The 15948-nt window shown below is 46.3% G+C and overlaps 1 protein-coding gene across 1 annotated transcript in view; it reads right to left on the bottom strand.

Annotated features, from left to right (window-relative positions):
- Positions 1–15948, bottom strand: part of MED17 (mediator complex subunit 17) — a 717849-nt gene that overhangs the window by 348068 nt on the left and 353833 nt on the right. Inside the window, exon 6 of the mRNA XM_044072197.1 lies at positions 544–696. Within this exon, the coding sequence (XP_043928132.1) occupies positions 544–696 (153 nt within the window). The remainder of the gene's footprint in view (positions 1–543; positions 697–15948) is intronic.

The following is a 15948-nucleotide window of genomic DNA, read 5'->3' on the forward strand; positions in this document are numbered from 1 at the left end:
CAGTTCAAATACCTTTAAATGTGAAATCAGTACAAACTTCTCAATATGTTGGAAAAGTATAAGAGGCATAATGTAAAGAAAGAATAAAAAAGCACTGAGGCAGGGACAGCAGCCTGAAAAAAAATTCAAATGGCCAAGCAGAGTTCAGTAATGAGACTTAAGTCCTATAATTCCTGCAAAATTCAAAGTCAGATGAACAGATACTCTTGATGGTAAACCTGTACCTTAATGCAACTAAGGTCAGACAAAGTTTCTCGAACAAAAACTAGCCCGACATCTCAAATAACTATCTCCATCTTAATGCAGTGAAATAAACTCAGACCTGTACAAATCCTTATTGCTTTCCCTGGTGATGGCAAAAGTCTGCAACAGTGCCATAAGGTAAACTGGTAAAATGGCTTATGTATAGGTGATAACAAATTTAAACAGTACAATAAAATGAGCTATTATGCATTCAATTAACCATAACTCGCTACTTCTTTCAATCATACACATTAATTTATTCTGAGTGAAATATGGATAAAAGGGTTTCTAATCACATACCAGGAAAAAGTTGACAGATAATTTGATTCTTAACAACAATGTGAGGAATTTGAGACTTTATTTGTACAGCTTCACATGAAAGCTGAGCAAATATCTCCTTACACAACAGGACATTCTGGGCCGCTTCCAGCTTGGTCTGCCAATGCCGTGCACCTGGAAAAAGAGCAACAGTAAATGATTATATGCTGAAGCAACTGAATAATGTAACTACTGATCAGCAGACATATTAAGGTAACTTTTAACAGTTCCAGAAAGCATTACCCTGGCAGCTATTCAACCACCACAACAATTACTGAAAAAAGTTTGGGTATAACTTTCCATATACAACAACCAAGAAACAGAAAAAGAAGTTATGTACCTACCATAACGTTCCATGTTAGTTGTCTCCTCTCGCCTTCTTTCTTGCTGGTTGGATTCGGAGCCGATCTTCGGCTCCGACTCGGCCACCTTCTAAAGCTCGAGAGCTACATACTGGCTCGAGGCCTCCCCATATCCCATGATGCCTGGCACTAGAAACCCAGATCTCATTTGGTGAGACTAACAGCAGACAAAATAATGAAGGAATCCTATCCTATCATACATAAGTCCAACTATAGAGACTACTAGGTAGAGTGGGATAGCCAGAGAAGACTCAGCCAGTGTAAATCCATAGAGAAACTCTTCTCGGTCTAGTAGGATAGGGGGATGGAGGGTGGGATGCAAGAAAGAAGGCGAGAGGAGACAACTAACATAGAATGTTATGGTAGGTACATAACTTCTTTATGTTGTCTATCTTGCCTTCATTCTTGTTGGTTGGGACAGCGTCCCTAGCACCTAATATCCTGGGTGGCTCAGTGGAACAGACTCTTCAGAACAGTGGAACCAAAATCAGCTCTGCTCCTGGAAACCACGTCCAACCTATAATGCGAGATGAAAGTATGAGGATTTGCCCACGTGGCCGCTGCACAAATAGATTCCATGGGCAACCTAGCTTGAAACGCAACAGAAGTGGCTAATGCTCTGGTGGAGTGGCCTTTAGGTTTAACAGGCAATTCTTTCTTCCTTAGCTGATAGATAAAGGCTATGATAGAAGTCAGCCACCTAGATAAAGTTACTTTTGATACTGGTAGGCCTTATTTGCCCTCTGCATAAGACAGGAAAAGCTGATCCGATTTTCTGAAGTCCTTAGTCCTATGCAAATAAAAGTGCAGTTGCCTGTGAACATCTAATTGATGTAACTTATATTCTCCCCTGTTGGAATGGTTGGGAAAAAATACAGGAAGGTCAATGGACTGGTTCAAGTTATTCTCAGAAGAGACCTTAGGGAGGAAGGAAGGATTAGTCCTAAGAGCAACCCTGTCTTTGTGGAACACTAGGTATGGGGGACGGATACAAAGAGCCTGCAGTGCAGAAACTCTTCTCTCTGAAGTAATTGCTACCAGAAAAAGTGTTTTCCAAGAGAAAAACTTCAAAGAACAGGAAGCTGCAGGTTCGAAGGGGGGGCAAAATTAGAGAGGCTAGAATCAAATTCAGATCCCACAGGGGTGGAGGATCTCTAACCGGGGGCCTGAGCAGAGAGGTTTCTCTGAGGAAGGCCTTACAAAGCTTATGAGACATTATACTACTTTCTGAAAGGCCAATGTGAAAATTTGAAACTGCGGATAACTGCACTCTAATTGTAGCGGAAGCGGGCCCAGTATGAAAGAGCTCTGCAAGAAATTCCAGGATGTGGTGAACAGGGGCTGAAAAGGGGTCTATATTCTTATCCTCTGCCCAGGAAGAAAAACGTTTTCACTTACTAGCATAAGTTTTTCGAGTGGTAGACTTGTGCAATGATAAAATGATTTCACGCACCAATTGGGAGATATCAGGAAGCCTGGCTAGGGTTGGAAGTGGAGCAACCAAGCCGTGAGCTTGAGAGATTGTAGGGAATGATGCAGCCCGCCCGATTGATGGATCAGGAGGTCTGGAGCTGGGTCCAGAGTCCAAGGCTGCTCGATAAGATAATGGTGAAGGAACGGAAACCATATTTGTCGAGGCCAGTACGGAGCAATGAAGATCATTCTGCAACCCAATACGGTAGCTTTCTGTATCAGCTTGGGAATTAGGGGAAAAGGAGGGAATGCGTGCAGAAGTCCCTGTGGCCAATCGTGGACTAGAGCGTCTCTGGAGGAATGCTCTGGATGTTGTAGGAGAGAGAAGAAGTTGCTGCACTTACTGTTGAGGGGGGTGGCAAAGAGGTCGCAGCAAGGTTGCCCCCATTTGCGGAAGATTTGGTCCGCTACTACTTGATTCCGAGACCACTCGTGAGGTATGAGAATAGCTCTGCTCAGCCTGTCTGCTATGACATTGGATTTCCCAGGGATATGTGTTGCAGTCAGAAACCGTTGGGAAGAGATCGCCCACTGCCGGAGTCTGAGTGCTTCTCAACATAGGGGGTAGGACCTGGTTCCGCCCTGGTTGTTGATGTACCACACGACTGACATATTGTCCGTTTGAAATACAATTGTCCCGGTAGGAAGAGAGTCCTGAAGAGCTTGCAATGCTAAAAGCACGGCCCTCATCGTCAAGACGTTTATGTGCAGATGGTACTCTTGAGGTTGCCAGGTACCCTGGACTGTTCTACCCTGATAATGCCCCCCCCACACCCGATCAGGGAGGCATCCATGGTCACAGTAGCAACTGGAGGGGGAAGTACAAATGGTCTGCCCACGGGCACTGATGAGGAGACCATCCACCACGCAAGGTGCTTTTTGCATGTTTCTGTGATGATAATCATGTGAGACATTGGAAGCTGCTTTAAGGACCATTGGGTGAAAAGAAACCATTGGAGGATCCTCATGTGAAAACGTGCCAGAGGGACGAATATGATTGCTGCTGCCATGAGACCCAGGGTTTGGAGGACGAACCTGGCTTGAATTCTCTTGCATTGTAACAAGACCTGGACATTCTGCCGAATGACTAACACCCTGTCTGGTGGAAGGCTGGCTGACCTGTCTTTTGCATTTAAGTTTGCGCATATAAAGATGATAGACTGACAAGGCGACAAAGCAGATTTTTAGAAATTTATAGTGATACCTACTCTGGAGCACGTCTGGATAGTATAGTCTCTGGCTTGCAGAAGGTGATGCCTGGTGGTAGCAGTGAGGAGCCAGTCGTCTAGATACGGAAACACCTGGAATCCTTGCAGTCTCAGGTGAGCGGTAACTACTGCCATACATTTGGTGAACACCCTGGGGGCTGTGGTGAGACCAAAGGGCAGAGCTCTGAACTGATAATGGCTGGCTCCCAGCGGAAGCGCAGGAATCTTCTGGAGCGCCTGTCCATTTTGATGTGGTAGTACGCATCCTGAAGATCTATGGAGCAGATCCAATTGTCCTGACCCAGGAAGGTTAAAATGGACTGTAGTGTGACCATCCGAAACTTCATTCTTTGTACAGACCTGTTTAGTCTGCTGAGATCCAAAATGGGTCTCCAGTCCCCTGTCTTTTTTGGTAGCAAAAAGAACCTTGAGTAAATTCTGGATCCTTGCTGGTCTGCTGAGACTTGCTGGATGGCCCTTTTTCTTAGCAGTTTTGAAACTTCCTGAACTGCTTGATCCCTTAGGTTGGGTGGAACATCTGGAAGGGACTTGTTCGACAATAAAGGAGCATGAACAAAAGGAATTCTGCAGCCTCCAGATATAACGGACTGTACCCATTTGTCTTGTGTTATGTCTTGCCAGGCTCTTGGGTAGAGCGATAATCTTCCCCCGACTGCCTCCAGAGATGAGCAGCCGGGCAACCCTTCAGGGATGCTGGAAGGGCTTGTCAGAGAAAGATTCTCTGTTGCCCTGGTTTTGCGGACCCCCTCTGCCACGACGGCGGCATCTGTTATTGTTCCCTCCTCTGCCCCTGGAGGGAAACTCACCACGTGTGTCCGGCAAGGCTCCCTGGGATTTCCGGAACCACATCTTTCCACTCTTCTGACCCTTGGGATATGGTCTGGAAGGAGTGGAAAAACGGACTCCTAGGGCAGAGAGAGTCTTTCCTTCCTGCTCATACCTGGTAAGGGTATCCTTCACCTGTGATCCAAATAGAGAGGAACCATCAAAAGGAGTGTTGGTGAAAGACGCTCTGAAAGGTTCCGCAACGTTACATAGCCGCATCCAAGCGTGCCTCCTTAGGGCCACTCCTGTGCCTGCGGCTCTACTCGCCCCATCGGCTGCATACGAAATGAGCCTTATGGAGGAGTTTACCACTGAATTAAGAGTCGCCAGCTGGGAGGCTGCCTTAGCCTGGGCCCCCTCAGCTGATGGATCTTGGAGGGCATCTCCAAGCTCTTTCAGGAGATCCCTCTGAAGATGGGTAAAGTGGCACAGGTAATTCAGGGACTGCATAGAAAAGGTCGCTGAAGAGAACATCCGCTTCCCATATCTGTCCATCGTCCTGGACTCCTTGTTAGGGGGATGGACAGATGAAGAAGTTTCAGCCAACTCCTCCTTTGTGGCCGCCGCTACCACCATGGCATCAACGGGGACACCTTTGGTCAAGAACTGTTTGTCCTGCGGTGCAGTAATGAATTTGGCAGGTCTTCTAGGGGTCGGTTCCACTGTGTCTGGAGCCGTCCACGCCTTCCGAGCCACTACAGACATCAGTGGGTCGAAATGTGGAGACACCCAGGAGGTGGAAGGTCGGGATCGAAACACGTCCAGGAATACCGACTCATCCTCGGAAGGGCTTAGGGCAGTCCAGTTCCCCCTCTGCCTAAGCATCTCAAGGATGTCTGAGAAGGAGACATCTTCAGAGGGGGATCTTGGGGACCCTTCCGACTCCTCTAAGTCGGTATCCGATGTGACAGCCTCGAGGGAGTCAACATGCTTCCTCTTGCATTTCCTCTTGCGAGCTGGCTCCTCTGAATGGTCAGGGGAGGCCTCGGAAGAGGAGGATACACCCAAAGGGGTGCCCTGGAGCGCTGGATCCCCACGCTTGGGGTCTGGAAGAGGGGCAGAGGCTGACGCAGGCACCCTAGGGGAAGGAGCCGATGGGGTCGATCATGGGACTGACTCTGGGGCCAGTACACTCCACATCACCTCGAAGGCATCCCTGCCCGGATGCAGAGATGGCTCCGGTTCCGAAGAAACCAGAAACCCTCCCCGTACCAAGGGGGACGGCTCTGAGGCAGATGTGGGAGCCGAGCTCACCTGAGCCGAAGCGCCGAGGGGGAGAGCGGGGTCGGACAAGGGTCCGATGCCACTCGCCCCTTGGAGCCGACGAGGGAGTCTCGGCACCCAGATCCCTCCAGGGACAGTACCATGGAAGGGATCAGAGCCAATGACGGAACTGAAGAAGAAGGTATCGGAGCCGACGGTTCCACGACTCGAACCCCAACGAACTCCGGCTCTGAGCTCATAGGATGAGTCAGAGGAGGAATATCTACATCTGTGGATGGAGCCGACACCTGATGAGGGGGGCTGGACAACATTTTGGCTAGGGCCTGCGATTTTAACAGCCTACTGACCACTCTTTCCAAGTCATGGTCCGAAAGTCTTGAGGACCGAGAAGAGTGAGATGAGCGATGACTACACTCCGACTGGAGCAGAGGCGACTTCAGAGCCAAACGTATTGACTCCAGAGAAGAAGACCTGGACCTTTTTTGACTCTGACAGCTCCGAAGAACGTGTCGGAGCCGACTGGGAGGGAGGAACATCGGTTCCAGCCGGAGCCGAGATGGATGGTATGGCTTCACCCAACGACGGCTCTGAACTGGGAGCCGAAGGTTTAGGTGGCCTAGAAGATTTCACAGGCTGAGCTTTCGCCGGTGAATCTTGGGGTTTAAGCAGACCCCGCAGGATCAGTTTGTTTTTCCGCTCCTACAGGACTCTTGGACCGAACGCATGGCAAATCGAGCAAGAGTCTGTAGGTGCACGGCGCCCAGACAATAAACACAAGAAGTGTGACCATCTGTCAGAGACATCTTCTGACAGCATGAGTCACACTTCTTGAATCTGGACGGCTTAGGATCCTTGGACATCCTGAAAGAAGAAAAACCAAGGAAAAAAACACACACACCAAAGAGTTAAGGTAACTAACCACAATAAGAATACACTACAGTTACCAGAACCAACTACACTACAACAACTATAATTAACTATAGCTAAACTAACTAACAGTAATAAAGGAATTCTTTTTTTTTATTTGTTTTTTAAGGGAGATAGGGAGAAAAAAAGGTTATCCTCCAACTTAATCGGAAACCTTTTAGAGGTAAGGTTATCCTCTAACTTAAATGGAAAACCTTAAGAGGAAAGAGAAAACGGGGAGGGGAAACTCTCTAAATAAAAATGAGTTTCTGAGGGGAAAAGACAAGGATTCAGACACGAACACAACTATAATACCAAAGATATATCTAAACGAGATTTTCTATGCTAAAACTAACTAGTTTTATGACAGAAAAAACACAATATAAAAGTTTTATACGATCTGAGCCAGTAGAGCAACCTCGCAGCAGAAGCAGCAAATGAGATCTGGGTTTCTAGCGCCAGGCATCATGGGATATGGGGAGGCCTCGAGCCAGTATGTAGCTCTCGAGCTTTAGAAGATGGCCGAGTTGGAGCCGAAGATCGGCTCCGAACCCAACCAGCAAGAATGAAGGCGAGACAGACAACTTAACATTGTATGTTACCTCTCAATCTCAATTCTGCAATGAATTTAGGAACATTTTAAGACAGGACATGAAATGGCTGCTTGTTTCCAGGTGGGAAGATATTTTAAGGATTCATTTCAACAATATAAAAACATTTTACAAAATATTTTAAAAATGAGTATTTTTCCCCATAATGATTTCAAACATGTGATCTGCATCATCATCATCAACTTATCAATAGCCATTACTTAGGAATCACAGGTATTTCAGGACAACTGAGTGGGTGACCCTTTATACAATACCTGTACCCATCCTCAGGTCATACTCCCTTTCTTTAGGAAGTCTAGACGAGTCATTCCTGGAGTAAGTTTGGGGATACCCATCCAAACATTTAGGTTCCATCTGTTGGATGACAGTGTGTAGTGCTGCTTAACCTACAGAGTCAGTGGGGGAGGTGTTCCATCACCTTTTATTTATCTGATGGTAAAGATTTAGGTCCTTAGTGTTACTATTTGTGGAACTATTAGACTTGGGGAGATAAAATGAGTTAAGCAGTTTGAGGAGTGGTTCTGTAAGGGAGTGATTAGCACTGTAACATCCAAGTATATTGTCAGGTGCCAAGGAAAAGCATCTTTTCGTCTTAGATAGAGACCTTCAGTACATGTTCCTTTGTGTTAACAGCAGTTATAAGGGATTCAGAGATTTGTAGACTTTGTTAGAAGTCTTGGGGTAAACTTAGCAATTAATTAGTTCTCAAACACCAAAGGTTTGGAACTTCTATGACCAGATGTAGTTATAGTTAGAGACTGTCAAGAAATAAATCTGGCACATAACATACTGTTTTAAAAAGTAGGAAGGGTATTTTTTCACCAAGTATAAAGTGCATAAAGTTAAGATCTTGAACACAAATAAATATTTCAAATCAATAATGCTCTGCATTAGTAACATATAACGTAGCTCTAGATTACTTACTACCCTGCCTTTTAAAGATTCGAGATCTAGAGAGGCAAATTCATCTCAATTTTATTACAGCAGCAAAAGCAATACAATATGAGTGTTAAGTTGCTAGAAGACTATTTCCACAGCAGAGGCTAGCAGCCCAAAAAAAAAAATGAGAGAGATATTTTCATTTTCTTCATTCTTTAAGTAACCAAGTGTCTTCAAAGCCACAAGGGCCTGAAACTGAACTACTACAGAAAAAACAAACCTAAATTAAATGTACTTATCATAACACTGGGCCCAAGAAGCTGCTCTAGCAACAAGAATATCAGGACTGGAGCTTCACTAACCTCCACGTGGCCAATCACAATTTGTCAGGCTGCTAATCTTACCTTTCTACTCACTTAATTCCACCCCACGCCCAAGAAACTCTCATAACCTCCAGTTCCTTATTCACCCTGCCTTATGGCAATTACTACCTTGAAATCAAAACTCTGTGTTAAATTCCAGGTAAACAGACAGAGAGAGAATTGGGAAGAGGAGGAGGGAGGGAATGTGCCCTGCAGTCAGATTATTTTCTAACAGAGCCGACTGTATACATGGGCCAGTAATCAAAGACAGCATAACTGACTACAAAAAACAGCACAGAAAGTGATGACATGCAGGATGGAGACAATAGAGAGACTTGAGCAGTACAGCCACATTAAGGCGAAATTACTGTGACATGCAGCATATGCAAACTGCCACATAAAGGGATAGCGATTCAAGAATGGATAAAAACAGGCATGCTGCATGGCAGCAATCACCCATTCCGAATACCAGGAAATGGTGGTGTACAAGACACCAGAATGCTGGCGACAGCAGTAGTTATAGTAGAGTAACTGGTGTAAATGGCCACTCTTGGAGCCAGTTCCCATGACATGGCATGGAGCAACTCTCCACACCAAACCAGAGAGTGCCATCAGTGTCTGATTTAGCACCTCTCAGCAGATCAGCAGATTGTGGACCACTTCAGTGTAGCTATCATAACATATAGGAGCTTGTAAAGATGTGGTAGCTACATGCAGAATCAAAGGAAATGTGTGGACAGCCCATCCTAAGACCCACAAATGCACATGTAGCTTTAAGCTTACAAGCTACAAAGAAAGTACAGTTGTGTAAGCAAACTTGCCATTTTTGTGTTTTGTTTTATTTTTGAGGACTACAAAATGATTGTTCTTAAAATGTTTTGTAATAATTTGGAGCTTTTCTCTCCTGGCCTCTGCTGAAAATGAGCTTCTACCCAGTTGGACTTTCCTGGTAATCAAATGTCAAATAAATCACATTAGCGGTCTGAATGATCACTGTTGCAGTAGCCTTTGCTACATGGATTATATCCTACATAGCATACAATACCAGCTAGCTTCCAAAGCTTGAAGGCACCTTCCATTTACCCAAACTGTCAGTCCGCTAGAGCTGAGCTGGCAAAAAAGATAGGTTCCACCACCAAGCTCTTCAGAAATTTAATGCCAACAGAGATACAGTGAAACTGAGGCCTGAAAGGACAATGTCAGGAGCAGAAAATAAATAAATAATGTCCACACCTTGGCATAAACAACAAATCACAAAACAACAGGGATGGGGGAGGGAATGGTTACTGGAGTGATCATTCAAACACTGGTAAAGTTTACTTACATAATTGTACTATGTTCGTCACATTTATCACTGCTGCAGCAGTCTTAGCTACATGGGTAGATTACCCTAGCTTAGTACATTTAGGAGGTGAAGAAGAGTCCAGATGCTCCTGGAGAATGGTCCTAGCAAAGACTAATCTAGACCATGAGAAGGAATGAGGCTTGTAAAGCTTTGTAAAAGTATGTACACAGGGCCAAGTTGCTACTTGTAGGATAATTCTAGAATCCAACCTATTCCAAAGTGCTACAGATGAAGCCAAAGCTCTAGTAACGTGGGCCTTGTCCCTGCTTGGAATAGTTTTGTTGTGGTGAGTATAACAAAAGCTAAAAGCCTTAGACAATCATTTGGAAGGAAGTCTGCTTTGACACAGGCTGTCCCTTCCTCTTACCTTCCCAAGAAATGAACAACTGATCCAAAGATATGAAAGATTTATTTCTGTCAAGATAGTACCAAAGTTGTCTGTGGACATGCAAGGTATGGAGTATCATTTCTTCCTCATTTTAGGTTCAGTAAAGAAAACGGGGAGATGGACAGTTTGGTTTAAAGTAAACCTGAGTACCACTTTAGGCATAAAAAAGGATTAGTTCACAAAGAGACCCTGTCTCTGTGGAAAATGAGATGGGGTAAACTCACTGTAAAAGCTTGAAACTCAGATACCCTTCTTGCAGAGGTCAACATAATCAGTAAAACTGTATTTCATGTTAAGAACCTCAAGTCAGCTAGGTTAGCTGGTTCAAATGTAGCAAGTGTTAGCTTCTCTAACACAAAATTATGATCCCAAAGTCTGTCACTGGTTTTCATGGAGGCCTCTTATGCAATACCCCTTTGAAAAACATTTTGACATGAAAATGCACTAAAAGAGGTGAATCCATGGGCACACATGCTAAAAAGGCCAAAGAATGAACGTCTGTAGAGGAGTCAGAAAGGCCAAAGGATATTAACTCATACAGATATTGTAGAACAAGAGAACATCTAGTCCTGAATGGGTACTGGTTATGTTTTTGGCACCAACTAGAAGACTTTTCCGTTTGCTAATATACAATTTTCTAGTAGCAGGATTTCTTTTCTCCATTACTATCTGCTGCACATCTTCAGTAAACAGGTGACTAAAGGGAATTAAGAGTCTATTATCCAGGCAGTCAACTGATATTGACTATGATAGGGGTTAATCAAACACCCAGTATCTTGTATGAGTAGATCCATTCTATGAGGAAGCTTGTGGTAACTGCCCCTGGCCATTTCCAAAAGAAAGGGAAAAGAAGAGCTGTTTACCACGTACCATAACTGCAGATGTTCAAGTAGATCAGTGTTGCAGTACTGATTCTTGGGACTTCCGGCCATGCAGAAGCCCATGACTGGCGTGATTTCCAGAGTCTTTACATCATCCCTAGCTGATGGGCATCCAAAGGCTGACATCTGGACGTCAAAGTATAAAAAGGGTATCCATCAGCACAATCTTCAGGTCTTTCTAAGAAATGAATGAACGGTCTGATGATGCCCGAGGTCAACACAACCTCCCCAGCTGTCTGAATTTAAGTGAGAAGGGGGAAGAAACACAGGCAGAGAGGGGATGATGGAAATATCTGCAGTAAAACTCCTCTGCCCCCTGCACTCAGCAAAGCAGGGGGGACAAGAGGTCAGCAGAGTAGACGGAGGGTGGCATTGTGTACTGCAACACTGATCTACTCAAACATCTTTTAGTTATGTACTTACCATAACTTTAGATGTTTGGGATCCATCTCACCTACATTCAATACTGATGGGCTCGGAGCCGATCCCTCGGCTCCGACTCGGCACGCTATGCTATAGAGCGAGGCCTCTTATTGGCTGAGCTATTTCTTATCCCAGGATGCACCACCACTAATCCCCCAGATCTTGTTTGTCCGCATTCATGCACACATGCACAACTTGTTTATATAACATTGTTAGATGTTTCAAGATGAAACAATAGGATTCGGACCTTCTGATATCCTCTGATCTCCAAGGAAGGGGGAAGGAGGGTGGGTTATTGAATGTAGGCGAGATGGATCCCAAACATCTAAAGTTATGGTAAGTACATAACTAAAAGATGTTATGTGATCCTATCTCGCCTATATTCAATACTGATGGGACAGCGTCCCTAGCACCTAAATCCTGGGTGGCTCATTGGAAAACAATCCTGAGCACTGTGGAACCAAATGAAGCTCGTCCTCTAGATGCCACATCCAATTTGTAGTGGGAAATGAAAGTGTGCGGGGAAGACCATGTAGCCACAGCACAAATGTCACTAATGGCAAGCTTAGAATGAAATGCTATCGAAGTAGCCATAGCCCTTGTAGAATGAGCTTTGACATAGGTGGTAAGCTCTTTGTTAGAATAAGAATAAGCTTGAGTAATACAGTCCCTGATCCATTTGGCAATAGTGACCTTTATGACGGCTTTGCCCAATTTACTGTCTGCAAAGGATACAAACAACTGATCTGTTTTCCTTGTTTGTTTGGTCCTATCTAAATAAAAACGCAACTGCCTGTGGACATCTAATGTGTGGAATATGAATTCTGCTTTGTTAGAATACTTCGGAAAGAAGACTGGAAGTTCTAATGATTGTTGTAGGCAGAAACTAGAACAAACTTTAGGGACAAAGGAAGGATTTGGCCTGAGAGATACTCTGTCTTTGTGAAAAACCAAGTACGGAGGTTTTACAGACAAAGCTTAAAGCTCTGAAACCCTTCTGGCAGAAGTAATCGCCACCAGAAAGGCAGTCTTCCACGATAGAAATTTTAAATCACATGTCGCTGCCGGTTCGAAGGGGAAGGAAGTTAAGGCGCATAACACCACATCGAGATCCCATGGAGGAGCAGGATGAGAAATCGGAGGTCTTAAAAGCGCAGCACCTTTCAAGAAGGTCTTACACAATCTGTTGCTCATTAAAGGTGGGTTTATAGATTCGTGAAAATTGGAAATAGCTGCCAATTGAACCTTGATGGTAGAGACTGAAGAGCCTTGATTGAAAAGAGAAGTTAGAAATTTCAGTACTTCTGATACGGGAATAGTGATGGGATCCAGGCCCCGGAGTTGAGCCCAAATAGCAAATCTTTTCCATTTGCTAGAATACAATTTCTTTGTAGCAGATTTGTGGGCCGAAGATAAGATGTGTACAACTTCTGGATCCAATGTATGACTCCTAACTATAGTCGGAAAAGGAGGAGCCAAGCCGTCAATTTTAAGGTGTGTAGGGACTGGTGGAATAGTCCCGACTGATGAACCAAAAGGTCTGGGATCTGATCCAGGAACCATGGACCTTCCAGAGCATATTTCCGAAGATAGGGGAACCATACTTGACGAGGCCAGTAAGGAGCAACTAAGATCATTTTGCTCCCCAAGACAGATGCCTTTTGGATCACCCTGGGAAGGAGAGGAACTGGGGGGAAGGCATAAAGCAAGCCGGTGGGCCAAGGACGGGCTAGTGCGTCCATGGGGCTCTTCCCCGGAGCCGGGGTGAGGGAGAAGAACTTTTTGCACTTCGCATTCAGTGGAGACGCGAAGAGGTCGCAACACGGAACTCCCCATTTGCTGAAAATCTGATTTGCAACTGTAATGTTCAGAGACCATTCGTGAGGAGAGAGGATGGTTCTGCTCAGTCTGTCGGCTATCACATTGGACTTGCCCAGGATATGAGTAGCCACTAGAAAGCGTTTGGTCGACACTGCCCATTCCCAAACTCTCATGGCCTCTCTGCAAAGAGGATAGGATCTGGTCCCTCCCTGTTTGTTCAGGTACCAGACAACTGACATGTTGTCTGAGTGAATGGCAATTACACCCTGAGGGAGGTAATCGTGAAGGGCTTGAAGGGACAGAAGCACCGCCCTCATTTCTAGGATGTTGATATGAAGTAGGGTCTCTTCTGGGTGCCATTTGCCTTCGACTGACCTGCCCAGGGAATGCCCCCCCCACCCCATCTGGGAGGCGTCCGTGGTCAAAGTGGCCGCAGGAGGAGGTGGAACAAAGGGTCGTCCCTGATCCAAATTGGAGGGCACTAGCCACCAGCAAAGGTCCCGTTTGCAGGTTTCCGTGATCCATATGAGGTGACAGAGGGAGTTCCTGAAAGGACCACTGAGCTGAAAGAAGCCACTGGAGAATTCTCATGTGCAACCTTGCCAGGGGAACTAGAAGAACCGTGGCGGACATGGATCCCAATAGCTGCAGGACCATTCTGGCTGGGGCTTTGGATCTGGGAAGTAAGGTTCGAACTTGAGCCTGTATGGTTTGTATCCTGTCTGTAGGTAGATAGACCCGCATTCGGTTTGAGTCTATCTCTACCCCTATGAATCTTATGCGTTGAGATGGCAGCAACACAGACTTTGGCCAATTGCAGGTGATTCCAAGGGAATTGCCCAGTGATATAGTGGCTTGTAGGCTCCGCAATAGTAGATGCTTGGAGGTGGCAGTTAGGAGCCAGTCGTCTAGATACGGAAACACCTGGAATCCTAGACTTCTCAGGTGAGCAGTCACGACCGCCAAACATTTGGTGAACACCCTGGGGCTGTGGTGAGACCAAAGGGCAGCGCCATGAACTGAAAATGACTGCCTCCTAGGCTGAACCGCAGATGTCTCCTGGATGCTTGATGTACCATGATATGGTAATAAGCGCCCTTGAGATCTATGGAGCACATCCAAACACCTTTCTCCAGCAATGGGAGAATGGTTTGTAGGGTGACCATTCGAACTTGGACTTTTGACTGAACAGTTTAGAATGCTGAGATCCAAAATGGGTCTCAAGTCCCCGGTCTTTTTTGGCACCAAAAAGAATCTTGAGTAAGTCCCTAATCCGATCTGGTCTGCGGGGACCGGTTGGATGACTCCTTTTTGCAGCAGCTTTGAAACTTCTGAGGCTGCAGTTTCCCCGTTGACTGGGTGGCGGGTCTGGGATTTTTTTGGACTGAGGTGGAGAGTGAGAGAAAGGGATGGTGTAACCTCCGGCGATAATTCGAAGCACCCATCAGTCCTGAGTGATACCTTCCCAGGCTTTTAGGTGCTTCGAAAAATGACCCCCAACTGGCTCCGGAGCTGCACAGTCGGGCAATCCCTCAGGGACTGTGAAAGGCTGAAGAGCCACGAAAGGACTCGCGGTCTCCAGTGTTGCGAGGGCCTCTGCCGCCTCTGGGACGGCGTCTTCCAGAAGAATTTCCCCCTCCCCTGCCTCTGGAAGGGGAATCATCCTGCTGTGAGGGGTAAGACTTCTGAGATCTACGGAACCACATTTTCCCTCTTTTAGCCTTGGGGTAAGGCCGAAAGGGAGTGGAAAATCGTGCCCCTACGGCAGTCAAAGTCCTACCTTCTTGCTCGCAGCGGGTCAGTGTGTCCTTTACCTTGGGTCCAAACAAGGAGGACCCATCAAAGGGGGCGTCGGCAAAGGAAGACTTAAAGGCCTCCGTGAAATGACACAGGCGGAGCCAGGCTTGTCTCCGTAGAGCAATGCCTGTACCCGCCGCTCTACTCGCCCCTTCGGCCGCATAGGAAATGAGCCTCATGGACGAGTTTGAAATGGACGACAGTGTAGCCAGCTGAGAGCCAACCGTCTGGGCCAGCTCCTCAGGCAGGTTACCCAAGAGGGTATCGGAAAGTTCTTTAATCAGATCCCTCTGAAATCTGGTAAAGTGTGTGAGATAGTTCAAGGACCTTAATGTAAAGGCCGCTGAACTTAGGGTGCGCTTACCGTACCGATCCATGCTCCTAGACTCCTTATTAGGAGGATGGACGGACGTCGAAGCCTCTGCTACATCTTGCTGGGTAGCAGATGCCACCATCAAAGCATCTACAGCCACACCTTTAGTCAGGAACTCTTTTTCCGGGGGTGCTGACAGGAACTTATTAGGATGAGCAGGCACCGGTTCCACAGAGTCTGGGTGTTCCCACGCCCTTCGACAGATCAAGTCCAAGAGCTCGTTGAAGGGCGGAGACACCCAGGAGGCGGAGGGCTGAGCCCCGAAGGCCTTAAGGAACACCGACTCATCAGCAGAAGGGGGTTTGGATTGCCAGCTGCCTCGTTGTTTAAGGGCTTCCAGGATGTCTGCAAAGGAGACATCATCTGAGGACGACTTAGGGGACCCCTCTGCATCATCGAGATCAGTGTCTGATGTAAGAGACTCATCAGGGGAGTCAACGTGCTTCCTCTTGCACGATCTTTTCCTGGGGGGTTCCTCCGAAGAAGCT

This window comes from Protopterus annectens, chromosome 5.part0 (assembly GCF_019279795.1).
Source record: "Protopterus annectens isolate FY-2018-M chromosome 5.part0, PAN1.0, whole genome shotgun sequence".
In the NCBI taxonomy this organism is placed as follows: domain Eukaryota; kingdom Metazoa; phylum Chordata; order Ceratodontiformes; family Protopteridae; genus Protopterus; species Protopterus annectens.